At 40.3% G+C, this 22,325-nt stretch overlaps 3 protein-coding genes across 3 annotated transcripts; all 3 read right to left on the bottom strand.

The window, feature by feature from the left end:
• Positions 1–5,110: 5,110 nt before the first annotated feature.
• LOC127257695 (uncharacterized) lies at positions 5,111–5,614 on the bottom strand. The gene has a single exon (XM_051284166.1). The coding sequence runs from the start codon at positions 5,612–5,614 to the stop codon at positions 5,111–5,113; it is 504 nt and encodes a 167-aa protein (XP_051140123.1).
• Positions 5,615–5,678: 64 nt separating this feature from the next.
• LOC127257694 (uncharacterized) lies at positions 5,679–6,956 on the bottom strand. Its single transcript, XM_051284165.1, has one exon. The coding sequence runs from the start codon at positions 6,954–6,956 to the stop codon at positions 5,679–5,681; it is 1,278 nt and encodes a 425-aa protein (XP_051140122.1).
• A 12,383-nt stretch (positions 6,957–19,339) lies between these two features.
• On the bottom strand, positions 19,340–19,807 carry LOC127257693 (secreted RxLR effector protein 161-like). The gene has a single exon (XM_051284164.1). The coding sequence runs from the start codon at positions 19,805–19,807 to the stop codon at positions 19,340–19,342; it is 468 nt and encodes a 155-aa protein (XP_051140121.1).
• Positions 19,808–22,325: the final 2,518 nt, after the last annotated feature.

Genomic DNA, 22,325 nt, shown 5'->3' with positions numbered 1-22,325 from the left:
TAGGTTCTCCCGAAAAAGCCCATTTTCTTAATAACGCCTCGACCATTGGGCCTATACCCAAACCCATAGTCTAATTTATAAGCCTATTCTCGAAAAACCCTACACATTGGTTTTCCTTACTCAACAACTTGCCTCCTCCCGCCCAACTCCTAAGCGTCACTTCTCGGACTGTGTGAGATGTGACGTTTAGGGGTTTGTAGCACAGTGCTATCATTACACTGTTTTATGTCACATCGTGGGGTTTATGTAAAAACCTTTCTCTCACCCTTCCATATTCACGCATTCAGAATTCTGAAATCCTTCATTTTCTCTCCATCGAATATCCTCCAAAACCTCTTCTTTTTCGTTTTCTGCATATCCTCCGCAAATGACCAATCAATATGTCCCTGCTCTTTCTTTCGACGGAACTGACCCATCAGTCCCCTTTGTAGCTTCAAGGGTTCTCACCCCCACTGTTCGCCCCTATTGTACCACCAACGAAGATGCCGATCGTATGAAATCTGTCATCTCTCAAGTTTCTCCGATGTCCATAAATGATGCTGCTTTCAAGCCGGAACGACTTCTGGACAACATTAGGACGCACCTCACTGATCCTAAAGATGCCTACCGTAAGTGGCATGCGAGACTGCGCCCCCACTATCAAGAACAATGGAGGAGGCAGGGCATTGACAAGGCCATCTGCTGTCAACCCAGCCTCTTCACCTCCATGATAAGGCCCTGTTGGAGATGGCAGCCTTCTGGCACGCACAGATGGGAGTTTTCTTTCTCCCTTCTGGTTCCACTGGCCTGACCCTTATGGACGTGGCCCTCATCGCCTACTAACCTATAGTGGGCGACGATCCTGTCCTGGTCTCTTTCGAGGGTCGGGAGCCCTCGCCCGACCACGCTGTTTGGGCCCTCGCCAAACTTGCCGAGAAGAGAGAGGCTGGACTAGTTTTGTCACCAAATTTTTGGGCGAGGAAGGCACCCCTGTGTCCGAGTTGGAACACATAGCATTCCTCCTTTTTTGGCTATGCAGGTACACTTTCTTTCCCTTATACTTTTCTATGTAAATTCAAAGTCAGATATTTAGTTGAGTTTTTTCTTTCTTCACAGATATATAATTCTTTCTCCCTCAAAGCTTGTTCTTTCTTCCCAGGTCGATCTGGCCATTCATCTGGCCAGTGCCCAATTTTTCTCTTTAGGAATCTTATTTTTAGCTAACCTTTTTTAGGATTTATCCCGAGTGAGCGCCTGCCTAACCGATACAAAAAAGGCGGACATAGCTGCTTCGGGACCATTTTGGTTCCTAGAGCTGTGGCTTCGCCTATACTTCCTGAACGCATTTTTTGGCCGACTTCCTATTAGCCCGAACCCTTAGAGGTCAATAGGTTTTGCTTTAGCCTAATTAACTCCTAGTTCCTCTAATGTCCATCCATCCGATCCTGTCATCACCCAAATTTTGACCGAAGACCGAAGTAACTCCCATTATTATGTTTATGAAACTCTCACCCAATATGCCACCGACCTTTTTTGGCTCTATCCCGACACTCCATATCCCCGCTCTTATCCCGATCCTCTTCCCCATCCGACCTATCCCTTCTCATGGGATTCTGCTTTGAAACCCCGATCTCTATTTTCAAGTAAGAGGTCGGACATGAAAAATTATAGATCCTTTTATACTTTTAACTATCAACCCCAGTTTCTAGCCAGACAGTTCGGTTGCTGTCAGGGCCTACCGGGACCACTGGCCTGACCTCACCTTATACCTTAAAGCCTAGAAGGACTGGTGATCCCCGAGCTCATACCACCTTACCTTTCCCAACTCACAAGCTACATTACCTTCAATTCTTACTTACCTTTCCGCCTTAAACCTTTGGCGGCTGAGGCCTTCCCGACCTGGTGGTCAGCCACTTAGTTTCTTATTGCTCCCTCAACCGACCAGTTGGTTGGAAAACTCATTCCGCCCCCAACATTGGCGCTGGGTTCTCCCCGATTAGCCTCTGCCCCTAGAAGGAAGAGGCCGGAACCTGCCGAAGGCGGATCTTGAGCCAAAAAGAAGAAACCGAAGACCGCCCCGACCATCGACAGGCAGGCAATCGAGGAGTACCTGGCGACTCTGCCAGTGGACACAAGCGGACTACCAAAATACTTGAGGGAGCAATTCGGTAAGTTCTCTTCCTTCAAGTTCATTTTCCTTTAATGTGTGTTTTTTCATTTTAACATTTTTAATTTCAGAGACCCCTTCGCTGCCACCAACCACGGCCCCGACTGTCTCTCAGCCGACCGCAACCCAGCCGACCATTACCCCGATCGATCCTCAACCGACCATTACTCCAGATTCTCCTCAACCAGCCGCCGTCCCGACTGCCAATCAACCGACCGCTGCATCATCCGACACACCCATCGAACAACTGCCCACTCAGCCGGTTGGTCCACCAGAAAACCTTCCGACCACTGGGCGACCGACTACCATACAACTGACCTCTCTGCAGGTTGAGGTAAAGGATTTCCTAATACCTCTAACAAAAACTTATTCAACTTCATCACTAATTTCAATTCTCCTTTGTGTAGGTCCACTCAAGTCCTTCGTCGGTTGCTCCTTAACCGACCCCCTTGCTGCAGAGGGGGAACTGCCGATGATCCGCCGGCCGGAGGAACCGGTGGGGAGGCAAACTTCTTCTCTAGTTTCATCTTCACCTGTTCCCCCACCACCACAGGTAACTGCCAAAGTATTTCCACGTAATTCCTTTTATAAATTTCTAACTCATGTATCATTACTTTCAACTAGGAACCTGAAATGGTCGCGGCGGTGCCCGACCAAATTGCCGCATTGCCCGACCCAGTGGCGGCACCGCCTGACCAATTAGTTGCACTGCCTTTGCAGCCAGCCACCCAACTAGTGGGTGAGGGGCCTCCAGCAGCACCCCAACCAGTCCAACCGATCCCACCGCCTCATGACATCGAGGAGATCTCTTCCTCGAAGTCGGATGAAGTTTCAGTAAACTTTATCCCAAGGGGCTCGGTTGGTATTCTTTCACCTTTACCCTCTGATTCTTTCATTTTTTTTCCTTAACTAACATTTCCTTTCAGGGTATGGAGCTGGTCGTTGCCCATCGTCTGCAACCAACAGACGAGTCGGCCATCGGCCCGACGACCCGCCAAGGTACTCCTATGGTGTTCCAGGTCATGGCTCATTCTGAGGCAACAACTATTTTCAACCAGGTATATTTCAACCCTGTATCTATTTTTGGTGAGTTCATTTCTGTTCCTTTATACTTTAACACTTTTTCATTTCAGGCTGCCTAAGAGATGAGTATAATGGCCCAAGTTACTCTCTAGACTCCCGCCCGACCAATCGTAGCATGTTGTGCTGACTTGCCTTTCGCCGACCTGAGTCCGGCCGACCTTGAGGCTTTGGTTCAGGTCGCGATAGACTTGTTAGTGCAGCACTCACTGGAGTCGGGAGCTACTCCCATTCTCGATCGGATGATGGAGAGGATCACAGAACTTCAGGCCAAACTACCTCTGATCCGACCTCCGTCATCGAGGCCACGTCATCTCAACCGGCCGCTGATGCGGCTAGCCTTGAAGTATCCTTGAAAAAGGTCAACGAAGACCTTGATCTTGCCAAGGCTACGCTGGATGAACTCCAACAAGCACGACAAATGCTGGCGGCTGAGATCTCCCGAAAGACGGAAGAGCTCAGACGCCTTCAACAACAATTGGATTCCCTGGATGACAACATCCAGGAAGGAGGTCGCCTGGTGGAAAAACATCGCCAAACACAAACGGGTCTCTACGATCAACTCGAATCAAGCATACGAATGAGACTCGTTAGAGGACACCAGAAGGCCTACCAGCGTCGTCGGGCAACCCGGTTGGAGCTAAAGTGGGCCGACCTCCGAGCTGCTCTTCGGGCCGTTCTTTCTCCCTAGCTTAGTTGTAACATGTATATAACTTCCAGACTTGGTCTCTATACATATCCTACTTTTAAGAACATCGATCCATATTTTTTGCTTCTTCAGCTAAGTTAGAAACTGAACACTGCAATATATATAACTTATACTTTCCCACCACGAATGTCACCAATACACTTACATCCAAAATGGTTTCTCCCCGCATTCGTGTCCCTGCCAACAATTGGGAGAGTTCCTTACAACCATTCCTTCTGGGCAAACACCCCAGAGGTCATCATGCTGAGGACCTGATACAGGTGCTAAAACAACTTGATTTTAAATTCAAGTTCTCTGGCAGAGGTAGGAAGATTATACATCGTACGATTCGCCTGATGGAACGTGTGTCTACCAACTACGAGCCCCTCACTGACATTCTTACCCATATATCTGACATGGATCATCATATGGATATGATAAACCATCATGTTATGGCCACTCTTCCTGACCTTAGCTGGACAGCATCTTCTGTCAGCAAAGATCAACACTTTCCAGGCTAAGTGTGCTTGCTGAACGAGAATGTCATTCTTTACAAGATATGAAAGTTCGCACCGAACAAGACCTTCAAGAAATGCAAGATCGATGGGATTGCTATCATCCGGATTTAGAAGATCTTCTGGATGAAGAACCTGATATGGTTTCTGCGAATTGGGATGAAGTTTCTGAACCAGAGGATGATCATGTTTGTGTCACCCTTTCAGATGATGAATAAAAGCCCCTCCCTATGAGTTCGAACCCTTAAAGGGTTCTTAGGTCTCTTGCAATAAGAATTAATGACAATGTTCTGAAAAGGCAGGAAAATACCTTTTCAGATACATAGCATTAATATTCTCATGTACCAATTTCCCTTCCTGATTCACAATAATAAAAGCTCCATTTCCAATTACTCTGTGAATGATGAAAGGACCTTTCCAATTGGGAGACCACTTCTCTAACTGATCCATTTTCTTATATGTAGGCAGAATCGTTTTCCACACCAAATCTCATTCTGTAAAACTCTTAGGAGATATTCTTTTTCCATAATATTTAGCTCTTAACTCATTTTGTTTGACCACTCAATCGAGAGCATTCAATCGATCAGTATCTACTTCCTCCAATTTTCGCCACATCCTTTGTACATAAGCTTCATCATTATTCACCGTTGTACTAATTACTCTAGGTGAATATACAACAAATTAGGCAGGAAGTACAACATCTTGCCCGAACGTTATTTGGTAGCGGGAAAATCCACTAGAAGTGTTCCTACTATTTCGGTGGGCCCATAATGCTTGAGGCAGAAAGGTATGCCATTTCCTTGGATTTCCCTCCACAATTTTTTGGATAATGCCGATGACAATTTTATTTGCCGCTTCAGCCAATCTATTAGCCTGTGGGTAATAAGGCGACGAATGATGCAGTTTGATGTTGAATTCAGCCAAAAACTCGATAAATGTTTCCCCGGTAAACATCAAACCCTGATCGGTTGTAAGAGTGTGAGGGATTCCAAACCGATAAATAATGTGATTCAGCACAAAATCGATCACTTCTTTTTGTGTCACATTCTTCAAAGGAACTGCCTCTACCCATTTGGTGAAGTAATCAGTTGCTACCAAAATGAACGAATGTTGCTTCGAGGAAGCCGGATGAATTTTCCCTATTACATCCAATGCCCAGGCTTTGAATGGCCATGGTTTGATCATTGCCTGGAGTTCCACTGCTGGTATTTGATTTAACGGGCCATGCCTCTGACACTCTTGACATCTTTTAGCAAATTTGATATATTTTTGGCCAATAGAACCCCAATCTATGAATAGCCCATCGCATCTTCAATCCTGCTCGGTGTGCTCCAAAAATTCCACCATGAACTTCTTCCATCACTTTGATGGATTCTTCCGGTCCCAAGCACCTTAATAACACTCCCTCAAAGGTTCTCTTATACAGAACCCCTTCAATAAGTTGAAAGCATAATGCTTTCAATCGAATACCCATAGGGGTCGCAAAATTTAGTGATTCCAGATAGACCATAATTTTTGTTCTCCAATCGGTACTCGTATCAATATTGCCAACACTTATTTGTTGACACACATTCTGAGCTAAATTATTTGCTTGTCGATTCTCTATTCTCGGTACATGTTCAATAACCACCTCTGCAATTCTATATAACAGGCGATATACCAAATCTCGATATTGACGTAAATGAGGATAATTACAAGCGTACCGTCTTAGCACTTGATTGATGACCAATTGAGAATCTCCGCAAATCATGACCGCTTGTGCCCCTTTAGCCACAAGTGCCTCCAAACCTAAAATCAATGCTCCATATTCTGTCGAGTTATGAGTCATCTCCTCCATTTGAAGTTGCAGACTGATCTTCCGGGCTCCTGGTCCTTCTAATATAACTCCTGCTCTTGACCTCCCTTTAGAACGAGAACCATCAAAAAATTTTTTCAAGGGACTAGTACCTATATAGGGTACCATTTTGTTTTCTGCTAGTTCGCTATTCGTAAATTCAGCCAATAAGTCGGCCACTACCTGCCCTTTCACTGCCTTGATGGGTCGATGTCGCAACGCAAAGGGAGCCAGTCTGATTGCCCATTTCATTAACCTTCCCTGCATTGTTGGTCTGTGCAGAATTAATCTGATCAAATCCACTTTGGTAACCACCTCGGTTTCTCTTGGCAGAATATAGTGCTCCAATTGAGTACATGCGAAGACTAAAGAATAACACATTTTTTCGGGCATGGTATAATTCAGCTCCGTCCCTGCCAGAGTTTTGCTTAAGTAGTAAATAGCCCTTTCCTTACCATCTTTCCATTCTTGTGCTAGCAGAATGCTCACAACATCGAAATTGTTTGCCACATACAGTCTAAGAGGTCGGTCTCCTCTTGGGGGAACCAACACTTGTGGTTTTGTTAATGCTTTCTTAATTTCTTCTAATGCCTCTTGCTGCTCCGGACCCCAAGAAAAATCAGTTGCTTTATTCTTTAGCAACTTTGTGATAGGTCTTAACTTTTCTGCGGCATTTGATATGAACCTCCTCATGTAATTTACTTTACCCAAAAAACTTTGAACCTCTTTGACCGTCTGAGGGGTCGCATCGTAAAAAAGCTTTAGTTTTGTTTGCATCAACTTCTATTCCCTTTTCATGCACTAAAAAACCCAAGAAATTTCTTGCCGAAAATCCAAATGCGCATTTCGTTGGGTTCATTTTCAGGTTGTATTGCTTCATCCGTAGGAAATCATTTTTCAAGTCAACCAGATGTGTATCAAAGTCAGTAGACTTAATGATCACATCGTCAATATATACCTCCATTGACCGTCCAATCAAATTGTGAAAGATAGTATTCATTGTCCGTTGATAGGGTGCTCCAGCATTCTTTAAACCGAACGGCATAACCGTCCATTCGTATATCCCCAAGGCTCCTGGGCACCTGAACGCGGTTTTTGGTATATCTTCTTCTGCCAGTGAGATCTGATTATACCCTGCATAACCGTCCATCAGGCTTAAAATTTGGTGTCCTGCTGCCGAATCGATCAACATATCAGCTATGAGCATTACATACTCATCTTTAGGAGTAGCTAGATTGAAATCTCTGAAGTCAATGCAGATCCGAATCTTTCCATTCTTCTTGGTTACCGGGACAATGTTGGCTAATCATTCTGCATATCGACAGGGTCGAATGAACCCTACTTTCAACAATTTCTCAATTTCTTCTTTGATCTGTGGAAGCAATTATGGACTAACCCTTCTTGGTGGTTGCTTATACGGCTTGAACCCCTTCTTAATAGGCAACCTATGTTCTATTAAATCCCATGCCAATCCAGGCATTTCAGAATAATCCCATGCCAAACACTCCATATGGTCCCGAATTACCGTTACCATTTGCTCCTGCTGGTTTTTAGACAACAAACCACTAACCCTGACCATCTTGGGTATCTGTTCGGTTCCCACATTGTATTCAATGAGCAGATCCTGAGTTGACAAGAAAGGTTCTATTTTCTCCAGCAGGTCAGGCCAACGAAAGCCTTCTCCCTCATCAACATTATTGTTGGAACCTTCCTCACTATGTAGTCTAACCATTAATTGGTTTAAATAAAACTGCCTAATCAATAAGCCACATTCACCCATCTCTTCCATAATTAAACTTTAATAAATTTAACGCTTTTGGCTAACAACAGAGCCACAAAAGAAAAGGATGTTTCTAATGAAACACATACCGCTGCGCAGTGAGCTTACAGCTCTTCCAGGGAAACTCATCTATCACAGCTATTTGTGAGATCGGAGGTACACACTCAGAGTAAAGTATGGATTCTTCCACAATTTCTGTAGAGCAGAATGGATTAGTGTTGGCACCCATTCTGAACACTTAATCTCGTTCCCAGAACATGATCTGCTAATGGAGAGAAGAGGGCACGCACTTGGAAGCGTGAATCCAATCTCGCCCCAACAGGACCGAGTAAGTGGTGTTGGCATCCACCACAAAGAACACAGTTGAAATCACCTTTGGTCCCACCTCACTAGGGGCCACCATCATCCCCTCTGGATCCTTCCGATGATTTGGCCCGACCTTAGTCGTATAAAGTTATCTCTTGATGTAGGATCAGCAATCTTGTCTTTCTCCCACTGTGGTCGCCAAATTGTTGATGCAGATTTTCAACAATAAAAAGTAAAATCTGAAATAGAAATTATCTTCGAATTTGATAAAATAAATGACTGAGATTAAGAATCTCTAGACACTGTACGATACATAAAAGAAATACTATAGACTGTAAAAATAAAAGGATGATCCCAAAAGAAATTCACTAAATTTGATGTCGATTGAAGATGCCGCTTTTAGGTCGTGAAAAGACCTATTTAAAAGAACATGTCAACCGCCCAAATGTTGTTATCAGATCGTGCCTTCATATCCGATTGCCAGTTGTAACTTCTTCCAACCGCCTTGGAACTGCTTTTCATCCGACCTACACGTCCACTGCTTCGTCTCCCTTTGCCCGTCTTTCATTTGTCCGACCTCCGCATCGGCCGCCTCATCTTTCTTCGCCCGACTTTCCTTTGTCCGACCTCCATGCCAACCAACCTAAATGCCTATTGTCTCCCTTTCCTTCTTCTGACCTCTCCTTGTCCGACCTCTATATCCACCGATTACCTAGTCACAGGTTCTCCCGAAAAAGCCCATTTTCTTAATAACGCCTTGACCATTGGGACTATACCCAAATCCATAGTCTAATTTACAAGTCTATTCTCGAAAAACCCTACACATTGGTTTTCCTTACTCAACAACTGTAACTCCCATGACATGATTAATTTCTACAAAACCAACCTATAGACCAGCAAAAACAACATACAATTCACCACTTACATGACCTGCTAATAAAGACCATACCGATACAAAAACCTGCAAACAAGCAAAAAAAATTTAAGCCAAACCTACTTGATCGATATTAAACTGAAACAATAGACAATTCACCACTTACATTATCGGCTAACATTCTAGGCAGCCCTTGTCCAAGCAGATGTGGCGACGACGCCCGTGTTCTTTATAATTCGAGCATTCAAAGGGAACACAACCATGATTTTCCGAATGTATTGAAGGATGATGAGAGAGGTAACTGTATGGTTAACATTGGTGGTTGTTCTTGACATCACAGATGGCATAAATCCCCAAATTGCAAAAACATCAGCTAATTTTTCTTTACAATCAAGATAATATTTTTAGAAACGATAGAATCGAATGAATTCTAAGCAACAAAATTATAAACAATGAAATAATAGCATGTAATAGCAATTACTCATTCAATGATACTCACAAATCATTCTTCCTGAAAATAATGGACTTGGTTGCGAAGAAACTTTCACCGACGTACGCCATTAACGTACTTGGTTGCAAAGAAACCTTCAAACTCTGTTTGGTTCAAATGAGGGGAGAGGAAGGAACGGGAGACGAGTCTAGGAGAAGGGAGATAAGATAATATTAAAATTGTAATAGGCGTGTTTAGTTGATATGAAAGGAAAGAAAGGAGAAGAGGCAAAATAATATTTATGTGTCGGGTAAAATGAAAATAGAATAATTTTATTAAGTATATAAATAAGAAAAATAAAAATATTTAATAAAATTTTATAAATATATTAATAAAATATTAATTTTGATATAAAAATGATAGATAGTGTGACCTAATTTATTTTTAAATAAGTATATATATACTTTTATTATGTAAATAAAATACAATATAAATAAAATTAAATAACATGTAAGAAAATTAAATTATTTAATGACAAAATAACTATTCTAACGTAAAATTTATTTATCTAGAATAAATTATATGATAAATATTGTTTGTAGTGTTAAATAAATAAAATATATAAAAATTTATTTTATTAATTTAAATCGCACTCTTATCCGTTTAATTAGATGATTAGATTAAAAATAATTTATTATGATTTAGATAAAAAATTTGTTTTATAATTTTAATTACATTATATAATTAAAAATAATAACTAATATTTTTTATTATAAAATATGTATAATACAATTTATGTATATAATTGAATACAAATATAATATAAATTAAGAGATCAAGCATCTTTATCTCCCCTTCAAATTTTCCCAATTTGGAGGGAAAGCAGAATTCTTTGCAAATTATGTTCGTTAATTACGAATGCCCTCACAAATTCCTTTGTAAAAAAAAATAAATAGCGGTATTTGCACGAGAAATAAAATTCCGACAAAATTGTCCATAACTCTCTTGTGGTTTCAAAACTCAGCGTATATCACTTTTTACTTTAAAAATTGCATGGCGCCCCCTTATACTATCAAAATGCTGCATGAAACCCCTCTGTGGTTTCGAAATTAGGGTAAATCCCCACTTTACTTTAAAAATTACATGGCACCCTCTTATACTTTCAAAAATATTGCATGAAACCCCCCATGCAAAAAATATAGATAGGAAATTATCTTCTCTTCACACAAGGGAGGTTTCATGGCGGTGGAATTTAATGCAATATTTTTTAAAGTATAAGGGGGTGTCATGCAATTTTTAAAGTATACAAGGACATTTTATGCTAAATTTCAAAACCACGTGAGAGTTATGTACAATTTTACCTAAAATCCCTAACAAAAATCCTTAGCTAGTTCAGAATTTTATGTTACACTACTTTATTACACTATATATTTATAAAATATTAATTTACCTTAATCTACGTGCAAAAGTAAAAATGGAAGCTTACCGGTGGACGGAGGGAGTATCATTCATATGGGACTGAGGGAGTATTATATTTGAAGGTAAAATCCAAAAATAAACGAGAAAGCAAACAAGAAGACAAAACTAGAAAAAAACTCAAAGGACTTTGTATTGCTAAACTTCTTCAAGTGATGACACATACAATGAACTAGCATCTATTTATACACAACCAAATGAGCTAAGAGAGGGAAAAAAAATAAGAATTAATCCTAAACTAATGCTAGCCCAAGTCAAGCCATGAAATGTGCCCAAAGATTATGCCTAGCATAGTTTTTGGCTTTAATTGAATGAATTGTGCTTTGATTTTTATTTATTTATTATATATTTACAATAGATTAAACTATCAAACTCCCCCCTAATCCGTTGTCTTCACTTGATCCCGCTAATACCAATTCTTTTTCAAAGCTCCATAAATCGAATACGTCCAAGTGGCTTTGTCAATATATCTGCAAGTTGATCATTGGTCTCGTTGTATTCAAGGATAATTTCTCCTTTTTCGACACAATCACGGATGAAGTAATACCGTGTTTCAATATGTTTACTTCGATCATGAAGGACAGAGTTCTTAGTGAGTGTTATAGCAGACTTGTTGTCCACCCTTAGTTTTGGTGCATGTACCTTCCATTCCAGTAATTCTTGCAGTAGTCGATGGAGTCGTACGCTGGCAGGTGGTTGTTGTAGCAGCAATATACTCGGCTTCGCATGATGAGAGAGCTACAATCTGTTGTTTTTTAGATTGCCAAGAGATCGGACTACTGTCAAGGAAGAATATGGTACTTGCGGTGCTCTTCCGACCGTCTAGGTCGCAAGCCATATCACTGTCACTAAAGCCTAACAAATTATCCTTTCTTCTTTTTCTCTTGGATAGATGACACCGAAAGATCGAATTCCAGCTATGTATTAGAGGATTCTCTTGACTGCAATAAGGTGATCTTCTCGTGGATCCTCCATGATATGACTTACATATTTAATGGCAAAGGTGATGTCTGGTCTGGTGTGAGTTAGGTAGCGTAGAGTCCCCACTATACTTCCATAGTATGTGACATTCACCGGTGGAGCAGTCGAAGCCTTGGATAACTTGAGCTTTTCCTCCATCGATGTAAGGTAGGAATTGCAGTCAGTCATGTCATTATGCTTAAGAAGCTTCATGGCGTAGGCACTTTGATAGACTATGATCCCTTCTGTAGCTGGGTTAACATTGATTCCAAGATAGTAGATGAGGAAACCAAGGTTAGTCATGCGAGACAAAGATATCATCTCACCTTTGAATTTGTCGATCCCGGCCTGACTTGTCCCATTGATAATCAAGTCATCAACATAGATACCAATGATCAGCGCTTCAACATGTCCTTTTCGAGTATATAAAGCATGCTTATCTATGCATCGGAGGAAGCCCAGGTCCTGAAGACACTCGTCCAGCTTGGCGTTCCAAGCGCGCGGGGCTTGTCGTAGTCCATACAACGTTTTGTGCAACTTAAGTACTTTGTGCTCCTATTTTTCGAGGACGAATCCAGGAGGTTGTTTCACATAGACTTCCTCCACCAAGACTCCATTCAAAAAGACAGAATTCATATCCATGTGGTGTATGGGCCAACCTTCGTGTGCTGCTAAAGCGAACACAAGTCATATTGATTACATTCGTGCAACGGGGGCAAAGACTTCTTCAAAGTTGATCTCCTTGCGTTGTGCATATTCTTTTGCCAAAATCTGTGCCTTGTATTTTAATATCTCCGTGCTCATCTCTCTTTACCTTGAAGACCCACTTTAATCCGATTGTGTGATGTCCAACAAGAAATTCAGTCCTCTCAGGTATTATTTTCCTCAATGGAGTTCATTTCTTCTAACATCCCTTGGTGTTAGGCTGGGTCACATTTGACAGTATCAAATGTGGTTGGCTCCTCTGCACTTACCATGTGTAGCTCACTGGGTCCCTGCACAATATCAGTCAATAACCTTAACCGCCGTCGTGGTCCGCCAGAGTCATCACTATCGAGATTAGCCAAGGCTTCGGCAGTTGGCAGCACAAAACATACATCCGGGGATGAATTTGAGCTATGTTGTATTGTATCTTAGTGAGTTGGCAGTGACTCATCGTATGTGGAGCTGGGGTCTGCTTAGGAGGTGTGAGTTGCTCCCCTTTAGCGATAGCCTTTTGCTCGATAATAAATGTTCCTGTGCTAGCTATTCCTATTTCATCGTCATAATTCTTCCAGTCCCATCCTGCATTCTCATCGAATGCCACATCCCATAAGACCTGGACATGTTGTGCAACTAGATCGTAAATTCGGTAGGCCTTCGATCCTGGCTCATACTCAAGTAACACCATTTTCTTACTCCGGTCATCCAACTTTTTCAAATTAGGGTGGGTTACCTTCACATGGACAATGCATCCAAATGTGCATAGAAATGAAATATTTGGCTTCCTCATGTGCCATGCTTCAAATAGAGTTATCCCATCTAGGTTATTGGTCTGTGCTTGGTTCAGGAGGAATACTGCAGTGGTGACCGTTTCTTCCCAAAATTCGGTCGGCATCCCCTTGGTTTGAGCAAACTTCGTGTCATGCCCATGATGGTTTGGTTATGTCTTTTGACAACATCATTTTTTGGCGTGAGTATGATGTTATGAGTTGTCGAGCAATCACTTCAGTTTAATAGTATTGCCTAAATTCAATCAAATTGAATTCTTCTCCTCGATCTATTCGTAAGGCTCGTAGACATCACCCTATTTCCACCTCGACACTGGCCTTGAACTTCTTGATAGAAGCCAAGGCTTGATCTTTCATTTATAGGAGGTACAGCCACGTGTAGCGACTGGCGTCATCCACTAAAAGCACGAAGTAGCTCTGTCCTCCGTTTGTTCTCTGTGTGATTGGTCCACACAAATCCCCATCACCAAATTGAGTAGATCGTCTGCCCTATCACGTGCAGCTTCTGAGAAAGGAATACGCCCTTGCTTGCCAATGAGACAACAATCACAAATTTCCTCAGGATGATTGGTCACCGAAAGCCCATGTACCATGCCATCTTTAGCTAACTTCTTTAAAGCTTCAAAGTTTAGATTTCTGTACCGAGCATGTCATAGCCACACTTTGTCGTCTTTATGCGCCATTAGACACACCGGCCTTGCAATATTAAAATTTAATGTATACAAGCGGTTTTCGAACAATCTCGGTTGCAGATCCTTAGCACTCCTTCTTGAATCAACACCTCACACCCGTGCTCATCAAGTTTCTTAATACTTATGATACAATTTTTAGCCTCAAAATGTAGTAGACATCTATGATCGCACGATTTTCTCCATTTTGTCTTGTGAACACCACCGAGTTGCATCCACAAATCTCGACATTGAACCATTGCCAAATTTTACTGACCCGGTGACACTTGTGTCCAACTCTACCAAATGATTTTTTTTCCTAGTCATGTGGTTGCTAGCACCTGTATCCAGATACCATAAATCACTACAACACTTTCCTTCACTCCCGAGATTAACTTGGGCACGTGATTCATTGAGCTCCACAGAACTAAGTTGTGGTGTTTCATTGTGTCCTCAATGATAGAGCATACCTACGCTTATATGAGCAACGTTGGTTCCTCATCATCTTCCTTGACAAGGTGCGCCTGCTCTCGCCGTGGAAATTGCGGCAATGGCCTAATTTTCCACAATTGCGGCACTTGTCCCTACTAATGTCGCGTTGTAGCCACCATTGGTCTTGGGTGGTCGTCGACCACCTCTCCCGCCGCTTCTAAAATGGCCACCATTGTTTCCTGATGTATGCTCAGTGATCTATTTTTCCTTATGGGGACCGAACCATTCCTCCACGGTTAGTAAATGTTTACCTTATGTGGTTGTGGTTGGTGAGAATGGATGTGAGAGACATCGATCTTCGGCACCTTTGAGGCAACTAGTGACTTTCACGATGGACAGGGTGGAGAGGTCAAGCATGGTCCCCATGGTGGAGATGACATGACCGAAATTAGGTGGGGCGATGCAGAGGTACTTCTCAATAGCCCTTTGTTTGTTGATTGGTTTGCCATACTTTTCAAGTTGTCCAACCAAATCGCTTAAGCAAAGTGTGAAATCTTCCGGATCTTCGCCTTCCTTTAATACGATCATCTCAAACTTGGCACGCAGTTTCTTCAACTTCGCATGATATACGTGATTGCATCCAACTCTCACAGACTTGATATAGTCCCATGCCTCATTGGTTCTCTCGTTGGGGCAATTGCGTGCAACATCTCCTACGGTGCTTCCAATGCCGAACAATTTTCCTGTAGATCAGCATCCCCGTACACGATGGCATCCCGTAGCCCCCTTGCTTGGAGCATCACCTTTATAACAAGCGAGCAATCGGTGAAGTTGTTGCGTTCAAGCATTGGGTAGGACGCCTCTCCAACTTCCCATACCATGTACATGAACATCACGATCAATAGCACGACCATGGCGAGGGATTTCTAGCGAGATGGATGATACACAAATTTTGATTTGGAAGTTAAAACAAGGGATTTCTTATGAGTTTCTTGAGTGAAATATGTACTATTGGACACGTTCAAATATAGATAATGAAAGTGAAGTTGTAGACTCTGAATCGTATTATCACAAATATTTATACTCTTTTTACTGGGTAAGTTTCTAGGTCGAATACAGGGATTATAAGTCGCAACATTTAAATCAAGAATTTAGTGCAAGTGACGTGCAACAAAAAGTAGTAATATGGGCTCATTCGCAAGCGAGCCGAAAAGTTAAGTACAACATAATTTAAAGAAAAACAAGTAAAGATGAGCGGTTTATGAGGCATTCAGCGGAAGCAGTGGGCGAGCGATGAATGCAACGAAAGCGGTGGTGAGTGGAAGCGAGCGGATGACGGTGAGCAGATTATATATATTTATATGTAAATGATAATAGGCGAGCGGTGAGAAGATTTAGATAATGTTGTGTCTGCGTTGTAGGTTATTAGATGGTTAGGTTCTCATGGATGTAATGAACGAATGACGAAAGTAAGTAAGCGAAAAACATATATAATGCATGATGACAAAAGAAGTGGATGCAATTGTGTAAAAATTATTCACACAGAAAACAACTTCACTTGTACTCGACCTTAAGAGATTTACATCAAGACTTCAATGAGGCCCAGAATCAGGATATTATAAGCAAGAAATTCTACTGTCACTAGAAATTTATGTGGCCCAATAGATCAATGCCTATGCCCCATTAATTATCCTAATCTTTGTCTCATTAGTGGCTTTACCCTTCTGTTACCTCTCTTTAATAAGAATCGAATTCAGAACAGCAACTAAGCAGGTTGACAAGGCTCCCGCGTACTTAGCTACATTGAAGTACCTAGAATATGTTAATGAATACGACGCAAAACTAGGCTAAAATAGCCGATTCTTCTCTGTTCTTCCACAACAAAATGGAATTCTAATCCTAACATTTAGACACAAATATGACTCTTAGATAGGAGTGATAATGGAGAAATCTTGATATTCCATTACTTACTAAAGAAAATAGTAAAGTTCTACACTACGAAAGCAGTAAATCAAAGCAAGAAAATAAAACAGTAAATTATTCTAGAAAGCAGTAAGGTGAGCGGCCAGAGGAGGAGAAAATCTCAACTCCCCTGGCTATTCCAATCTAGAGAACTCCCTTTCATGGTTGGAGCTCTTGGAAAGTATTAAAAATCTGTAGAAAATGAACACTTGAATGTATGTATCCATGAATGAATTTGGCCCTATTAATAGATCTAAGGAATGGGTAGTTGTAGAGCAGTTGAGCGGCAGTTGGAACTGATTGGGTAATTAGGCGGTTGACAGCAGTTAATTTGTTGAAGCAGTTGCACTGGCCGTAACTCCTTGGGTGCCGCTTCAGAGTGTCAGGGCGTAGACCTTCCTCCCTTGCCTGGATGGCTGGAGGGCATGACCGCAACTCAAGTGATGTTGTCGTCGCTAGCTGGTATAGAAATAGCTGGACCGCTAAGAGATGAACACTTAGTGAATTTCTGGAGCGGTTCACTCTCGCTTCACTGTAGTGAATATTTGGTGGCTGGAGCTGGCACAAGCAGAAAAAGCGTCGCTTGCCAAGCCAAGATGCCGTCGCTTGACTTTCAAAACTTAGCTTTTCTGGACCAGAAATATTGCTTAAAAAGGCCAAAAACGCTAATAATATCAACAGACACGCTTTGAATCAAACCAAGCGAAACAATTTAATAAAGTATGCCATAAATCAGATATTGTGATAGTTTTCACATAAAAATTCAAGTAATACACAGTTTTGTCAAGCGAAAAAATGCTAATATTTGGGGTTATCAATGGACCATCATCAGCCACGACCTTGCTCCTCACGGTTTCAGTCACCAGCTTCCGCAGATGTCGACATCTTTCAACCAAGCTTTGATATCAAATTAAAGGCAAAATCCAAAAATAAGCAAGAAAGTAAACAAGAAAACACGGTTAGAGAATAACTCAATAGACATTGTATCGTTAAACTTCTTCAAGTGATAATACAAACAATGAACTAGCATATAATTCTACAAAACCAAATGAGCTAAGAAATAAGAAAACAAGAATTAATCCTAAACTAGTACTAGCCCAAGTGAAGCCACGAAATGTGTCCAAGGATTATGCCTAGAATAGTTTTGTACTTTAATTGAATGAATTATGCTTTGATTTTTTAATTTTTTTTACGATAGATTAACTTATCAATATTTTCTCATTTATTCATTCTTCTTCTTTTTTGTAAATTTTAAATTTTATGGAGGGTGCACTCTTAATCTTCCAACAAAAAAAAAGTTTTTTAAGACTTTGATTTTTTATTTTCTCTTGACCTAACGTCAATTCAATTTTATACATTTTTTAATGATATTCCTATTTATCATTTGATATAAGATTACGTAAAAGTTTAGACTTGATTTGTGTGAGGGATTCTATTTTTAAAAAGTGAATCAGTATGTTAAACCGATCTAAGACCCAATAGACAAAATAGTCATTCAGATTTAATTTATTTATTTGACAAAAAGAAAATAGGCATACATAACTTGCTGACAAGAATATAGGCTATGTTTTTTTAACAAAGATTTTCAACATATTTTTCAAAAAAAAAAATTAATATATTACTACACACACTCTTTATATATTTTCTAAACTTTAATTGATTAGTTTGTTTGGCTACTTTATTTTGTTTTTCAGAAAGATGTGAATAGGGATGTCTAGTGATTCTTGCAAGAAATTCCTCTAATCAGAATATAATGTAAATTAAACTAAACTGATGATCATACAATCCTTGTTCTGATTCCATTAATTAGCTTTTGAGGATCTCCTTTTGTGCAGCTTTTTTAAACAATCATGGCTCCTAGCTATTAGCTTCCTTATTCACATACATTTTAGAGTTTAATGTTCTGTTTGGTTGTGAAGAATTAAAGAAGGATACTGTATTTCTTAACTCTGGTTACAACAAAGATGAGTATTATAAAGAAAGCCTTAAATGATTTGTAATAATATCTGAGAGACAATGGAGCCAGGCCAGCAACGGATAGCATCGGTTCAGGTTCTGATCCAAACCCTACCGATGCGAGAAATGACGGAGAATTGCTGCGAAGTTTGAAAGGGCTTCAAATGGAAAAGGAGAGATGATGGCTTTGATAGGGATAAGAACCAGTTTGAAAGATCTAGGGTTGCTGTTGCAACTCCCAGTGATGAATTTTAATAGACAAAAAAGGGAATATAGATATTACTGCCTCTTATTCCATACCTTTGCATTACAATTTATAGTGTCATATAGAAATATACTGCCTCTTATTCCATACCTTTGCATTACAATTTATAGTGTCATATAGAAATATTTAGAACACTTAATTATATTTGGGACAATGGAAAAGTCACACTCATAAATTAGTAATTTAAATGACTCTTTAAAATGCATTAATCCTAACACTCCCCCTTAATGCATTTTATGACTCCAATGTGATCACGCAAATGATAAAATTTTTCCCTAAGCAGTGCTTTCGTAAAGAGATCTGTGAGTTGCTCTTGACTCTTGCAATGCTGTAGCTTAATCACTTTATCTTCCACGGCTTCTCTCACAAAGTGATATTTGATGGCAATGTGCGTAGTTTGCTCATGTTGCACTAGATTCTTTGCTATTGAGATTGCCGACTTATTATCACAAAAGAGAGGGGTCCCTTCTTCTTGATTTAACCCAACATCTTCAAGAACTCTCCCAACCACATTATTTGTGTGATAGCTTTATAGGCTTTGATGTATTCCTCCTGTGCCGTCGATGTGGCCACAACCTTTTGCTTCTTGGATATCCATGAGCATGTGTTGGCACCAAGTTGAAAAACACAACCGGACGTACTTTTCCTATCATCAAGGCTCCCGGCCCAATCGCTGTCACAATAACTAACCAAGTCGGAGTGCAGTGAGGACTTGTACATGAGACCATAATCAAGTGTGCCTTTCAAGTATCTTAAAATTCTTGACGCGGCGGCAAAATGAATTTGACTTGGTTCCTGCAAAAACCTGGACAAAAAACTTGTTGCAAAGAGGATATCGGGTCTTGTGGCAGTTAGGTAAAGAAGACTACCAATTAAGCTCCTATAAGTCGAGCTTAAAACTTTTTCTGTGCCATCATCTTTCCTCAACTTTTTGTTTTGAGCCATTAGAGTGTCAATACTTTTGCAATTTTCCATGTGAAATTTTTCTAGAATTCCCTTGGTGTATTTCTTTTGAGAGAGAAAATTTTCATCCTTCATTTACTTTACTTCTATGCCCAAGAAGTAACTCATCATGCCAAGACCACTCATCTCATAGGTCTTCATCATGTCGTGTTAGAATCTTTCCAACAAAGAAGAATTATTCCCTGTAAATATAAGATCATCGACATAAAGACACACAATCAGGATCTTAGAGCCTTCATTTTTCACATATAGAGTAGGTTCATTTTTGCTTCTCTTGAATCTGGACTTAAGGAAATACGAGTCGATCTCATTGTACCATGCCCTCATAGCATGCTTTAGTCCATAAAGCGCCTTCTTCAACTTGTAGACTTTCTCTTCTCCCCCTTCAACGAAAAAACCTTGAGGCTGCTCAACATAAATATCTTCATCAAGCTTTCCATTTAGGAAATTAGATTTCACATCAAGTTGTGAAATTTTCCACTTCTTTTGCGCTGCAAGAATGACTACAATCCGAATAGTCTCCATTCGTGCCACCGGAGAAAACGTTTCAGAGAAATCAATACCTGGCTGTTGTGTAAAGCCTCTCGCCACGAGTTGAGTTTTGCATTTTTGCACTTTCCCTTCTTGATCCAACTTGATTTTGTAGATCCACTTCAAGCTAACCACATCTCTATCTCTCGGCTTCTCCACCAGTTGCTAAGTATTGTTCTTTTCAATCATATATATTTCTTCTTTTATGGTATTTCTCCAAACTTCAATCTTTACAGCTTCCTCAAAGCTTTCGGGTTCCGTCATCACAAAATCGCAACTTTCGTAGATGCCGTTCAACCTTTTCATTTTTAGAAGAGGGGATTCAGGTGAGGATATTGCCGACCCTTCAATTGACGGTGTTGCAATAGGAGATAATGGTGCTGAATTATCTCTTTCACTTCCTTCGAAAGTATTTGTTGGAATTTGACCATAGATGATTCCCTGCACTTTCTTTTCTTTCCAATCCCAAGCTGCATTTTCATGAAATATAATGTCTCTACTAACAATCAGCTTGTTAGTGTTTACATTCAAGAGATGATAACCTTTCGTGTTGGACGAGTAACTAATAAAGATGCATTTTTCACTATTCTCGTCAAATTTGGTTCTCTTTTCTACTAGAATGTGAACATAACAAATGCAACCAAAACTCTTAAAATGACTCACCGATGGCTTGATTCCTGTCCAAGCTTCATAGGGTGTTTTATTACACACAGATTTTGTTGGACATTGGTTGAGTATATACTCTGCAATATCAATTGCGACAATCCAAAAACTTTTTGGAAGTCCCTTCTCATTTAGTATGATTCTTGCCATTTCACAAATGGCTCTATTCTTCCTTTCGGCTACTCTATTTTGCTTTGGTGAGTAACCGGATGTGAGTTGTTTCCAAATTTCTGCATCTTTGCAATAAGATTCAAACTCTTGAGAGGTATATTCACCTGCTCGGTCACTTCGAATGGTTTTGATCCGGCACCCTCCTTGATTTTCAACCAATGCTTTGAATCTTTTAACGATTGTAAATGTCTCGGATTTCTCCTTCAATAAATATACCCATGTCATTTACGAATAATCATCAATGAAGGTTAGAAAATACCTATGATGACCCAACGACGTTGTCTTCATCGGCCCGCAAATATCTGAGTGAATAAGCTCCAATGGTGCATATGCTCTCCACGCCTTCCCATTTGGAAATGGAGCACATTGTTGCTTCCCCGTGACACAATTCTCACATAGTTCTTTTCCAATCTGAATATTCGGAAATCCTTTCACCATCTCATTATCCTTGAGAAGTTTCAAGCCATGGTAATTTAAATGACAATATCTTTTATGCCAAATCCGTGTGTCCTCAGCAACATCAGTCTTCAATGCGTTATGTTGCAGCTGCATTGGAAAGTTTCTGCCGCGCTCCATACTAACTTCGGCAACAATCTTTGTCCGATCTTTGTTGTCAAAAATCCTGCAACAATTGTCTTTGAATACAAGACAACAGCCATTTTCCACGAGCTGTCCGACACTCAACAAATTTTGTGTCAAGTCTGGAACATATAGAACATTGTTGATGTACATGACACCTTGTCCCGAATCAATAATGACACTCCCTTTTCCACCAGCTTGTACAAATGCTCCATCTCCAAGTTTTACTTTGGATGTTATGGAAGTATCAATCTTGTGGAAGATATTTTGATCTCCATACATATGATTACTGCATCCGCTATCCAAGTACCAAATATAATTTTCTTCATTATAAGTGATTTGTGAGGCATAAAACACGCAGTCATATTCTTCTTGTTGTTAAGAAAAATTAGTTTTCTCTTTAACTTTAAATCTATTGAGATACTAAACTTGTAATTAAATAATATATCAAAAATAATTATAATAACTGCCATATTAAGATTAGGTAGAGTTAAGGCTAGAATTATGGTGCCAATTATATGCAATCACTCAATGGCTGATTTTGTGGCTTATGTTT

This window comes from Andrographis paniculata, unplaced genomic scaffold (genome assembly GCF_009805555.1).
Source record: "Andrographis paniculata isolate CXL003 unplaced genomic scaffold, ASM980555v1 Contig58END, whole genome shotgun sequence".
Taxonomy (NCBI): Eukaryota; Viridiplantae; Streptophyta; class Magnoliopsida; order Lamiales; family Acanthaceae; genus Andrographis; species Andrographis paniculata.
Note: the sequence above shows the minus strand (reverse complement) of the source record. Positions and strands in the feature narration are given on the sequence as shown.

Excerpts from the sequence above, each read along its gene's own strand:
- LOC127257695 (XM_051284166.1), bottom strand. The coding sequence starts at position 5,614 with ATGATCAAACCATGGCCATTCAAAGCCTGGGCATTGGATGTAATAGGG.
- LOC127257694 (XM_051284165.1), bottom strand. The coding sequence starts at position 6,956 with ATGAGGAGGTTCATATCAAATGCCGCAGAAAAGTTAAGACCTATCACA.
- LOC127257693 (XM_051284164.1), bottom strand. The coding sequence starts at position 19,807 with ATGGCTCAAAACAAAAAGTTGAGGAAAGATGATGGCACAGAAAAAGTT.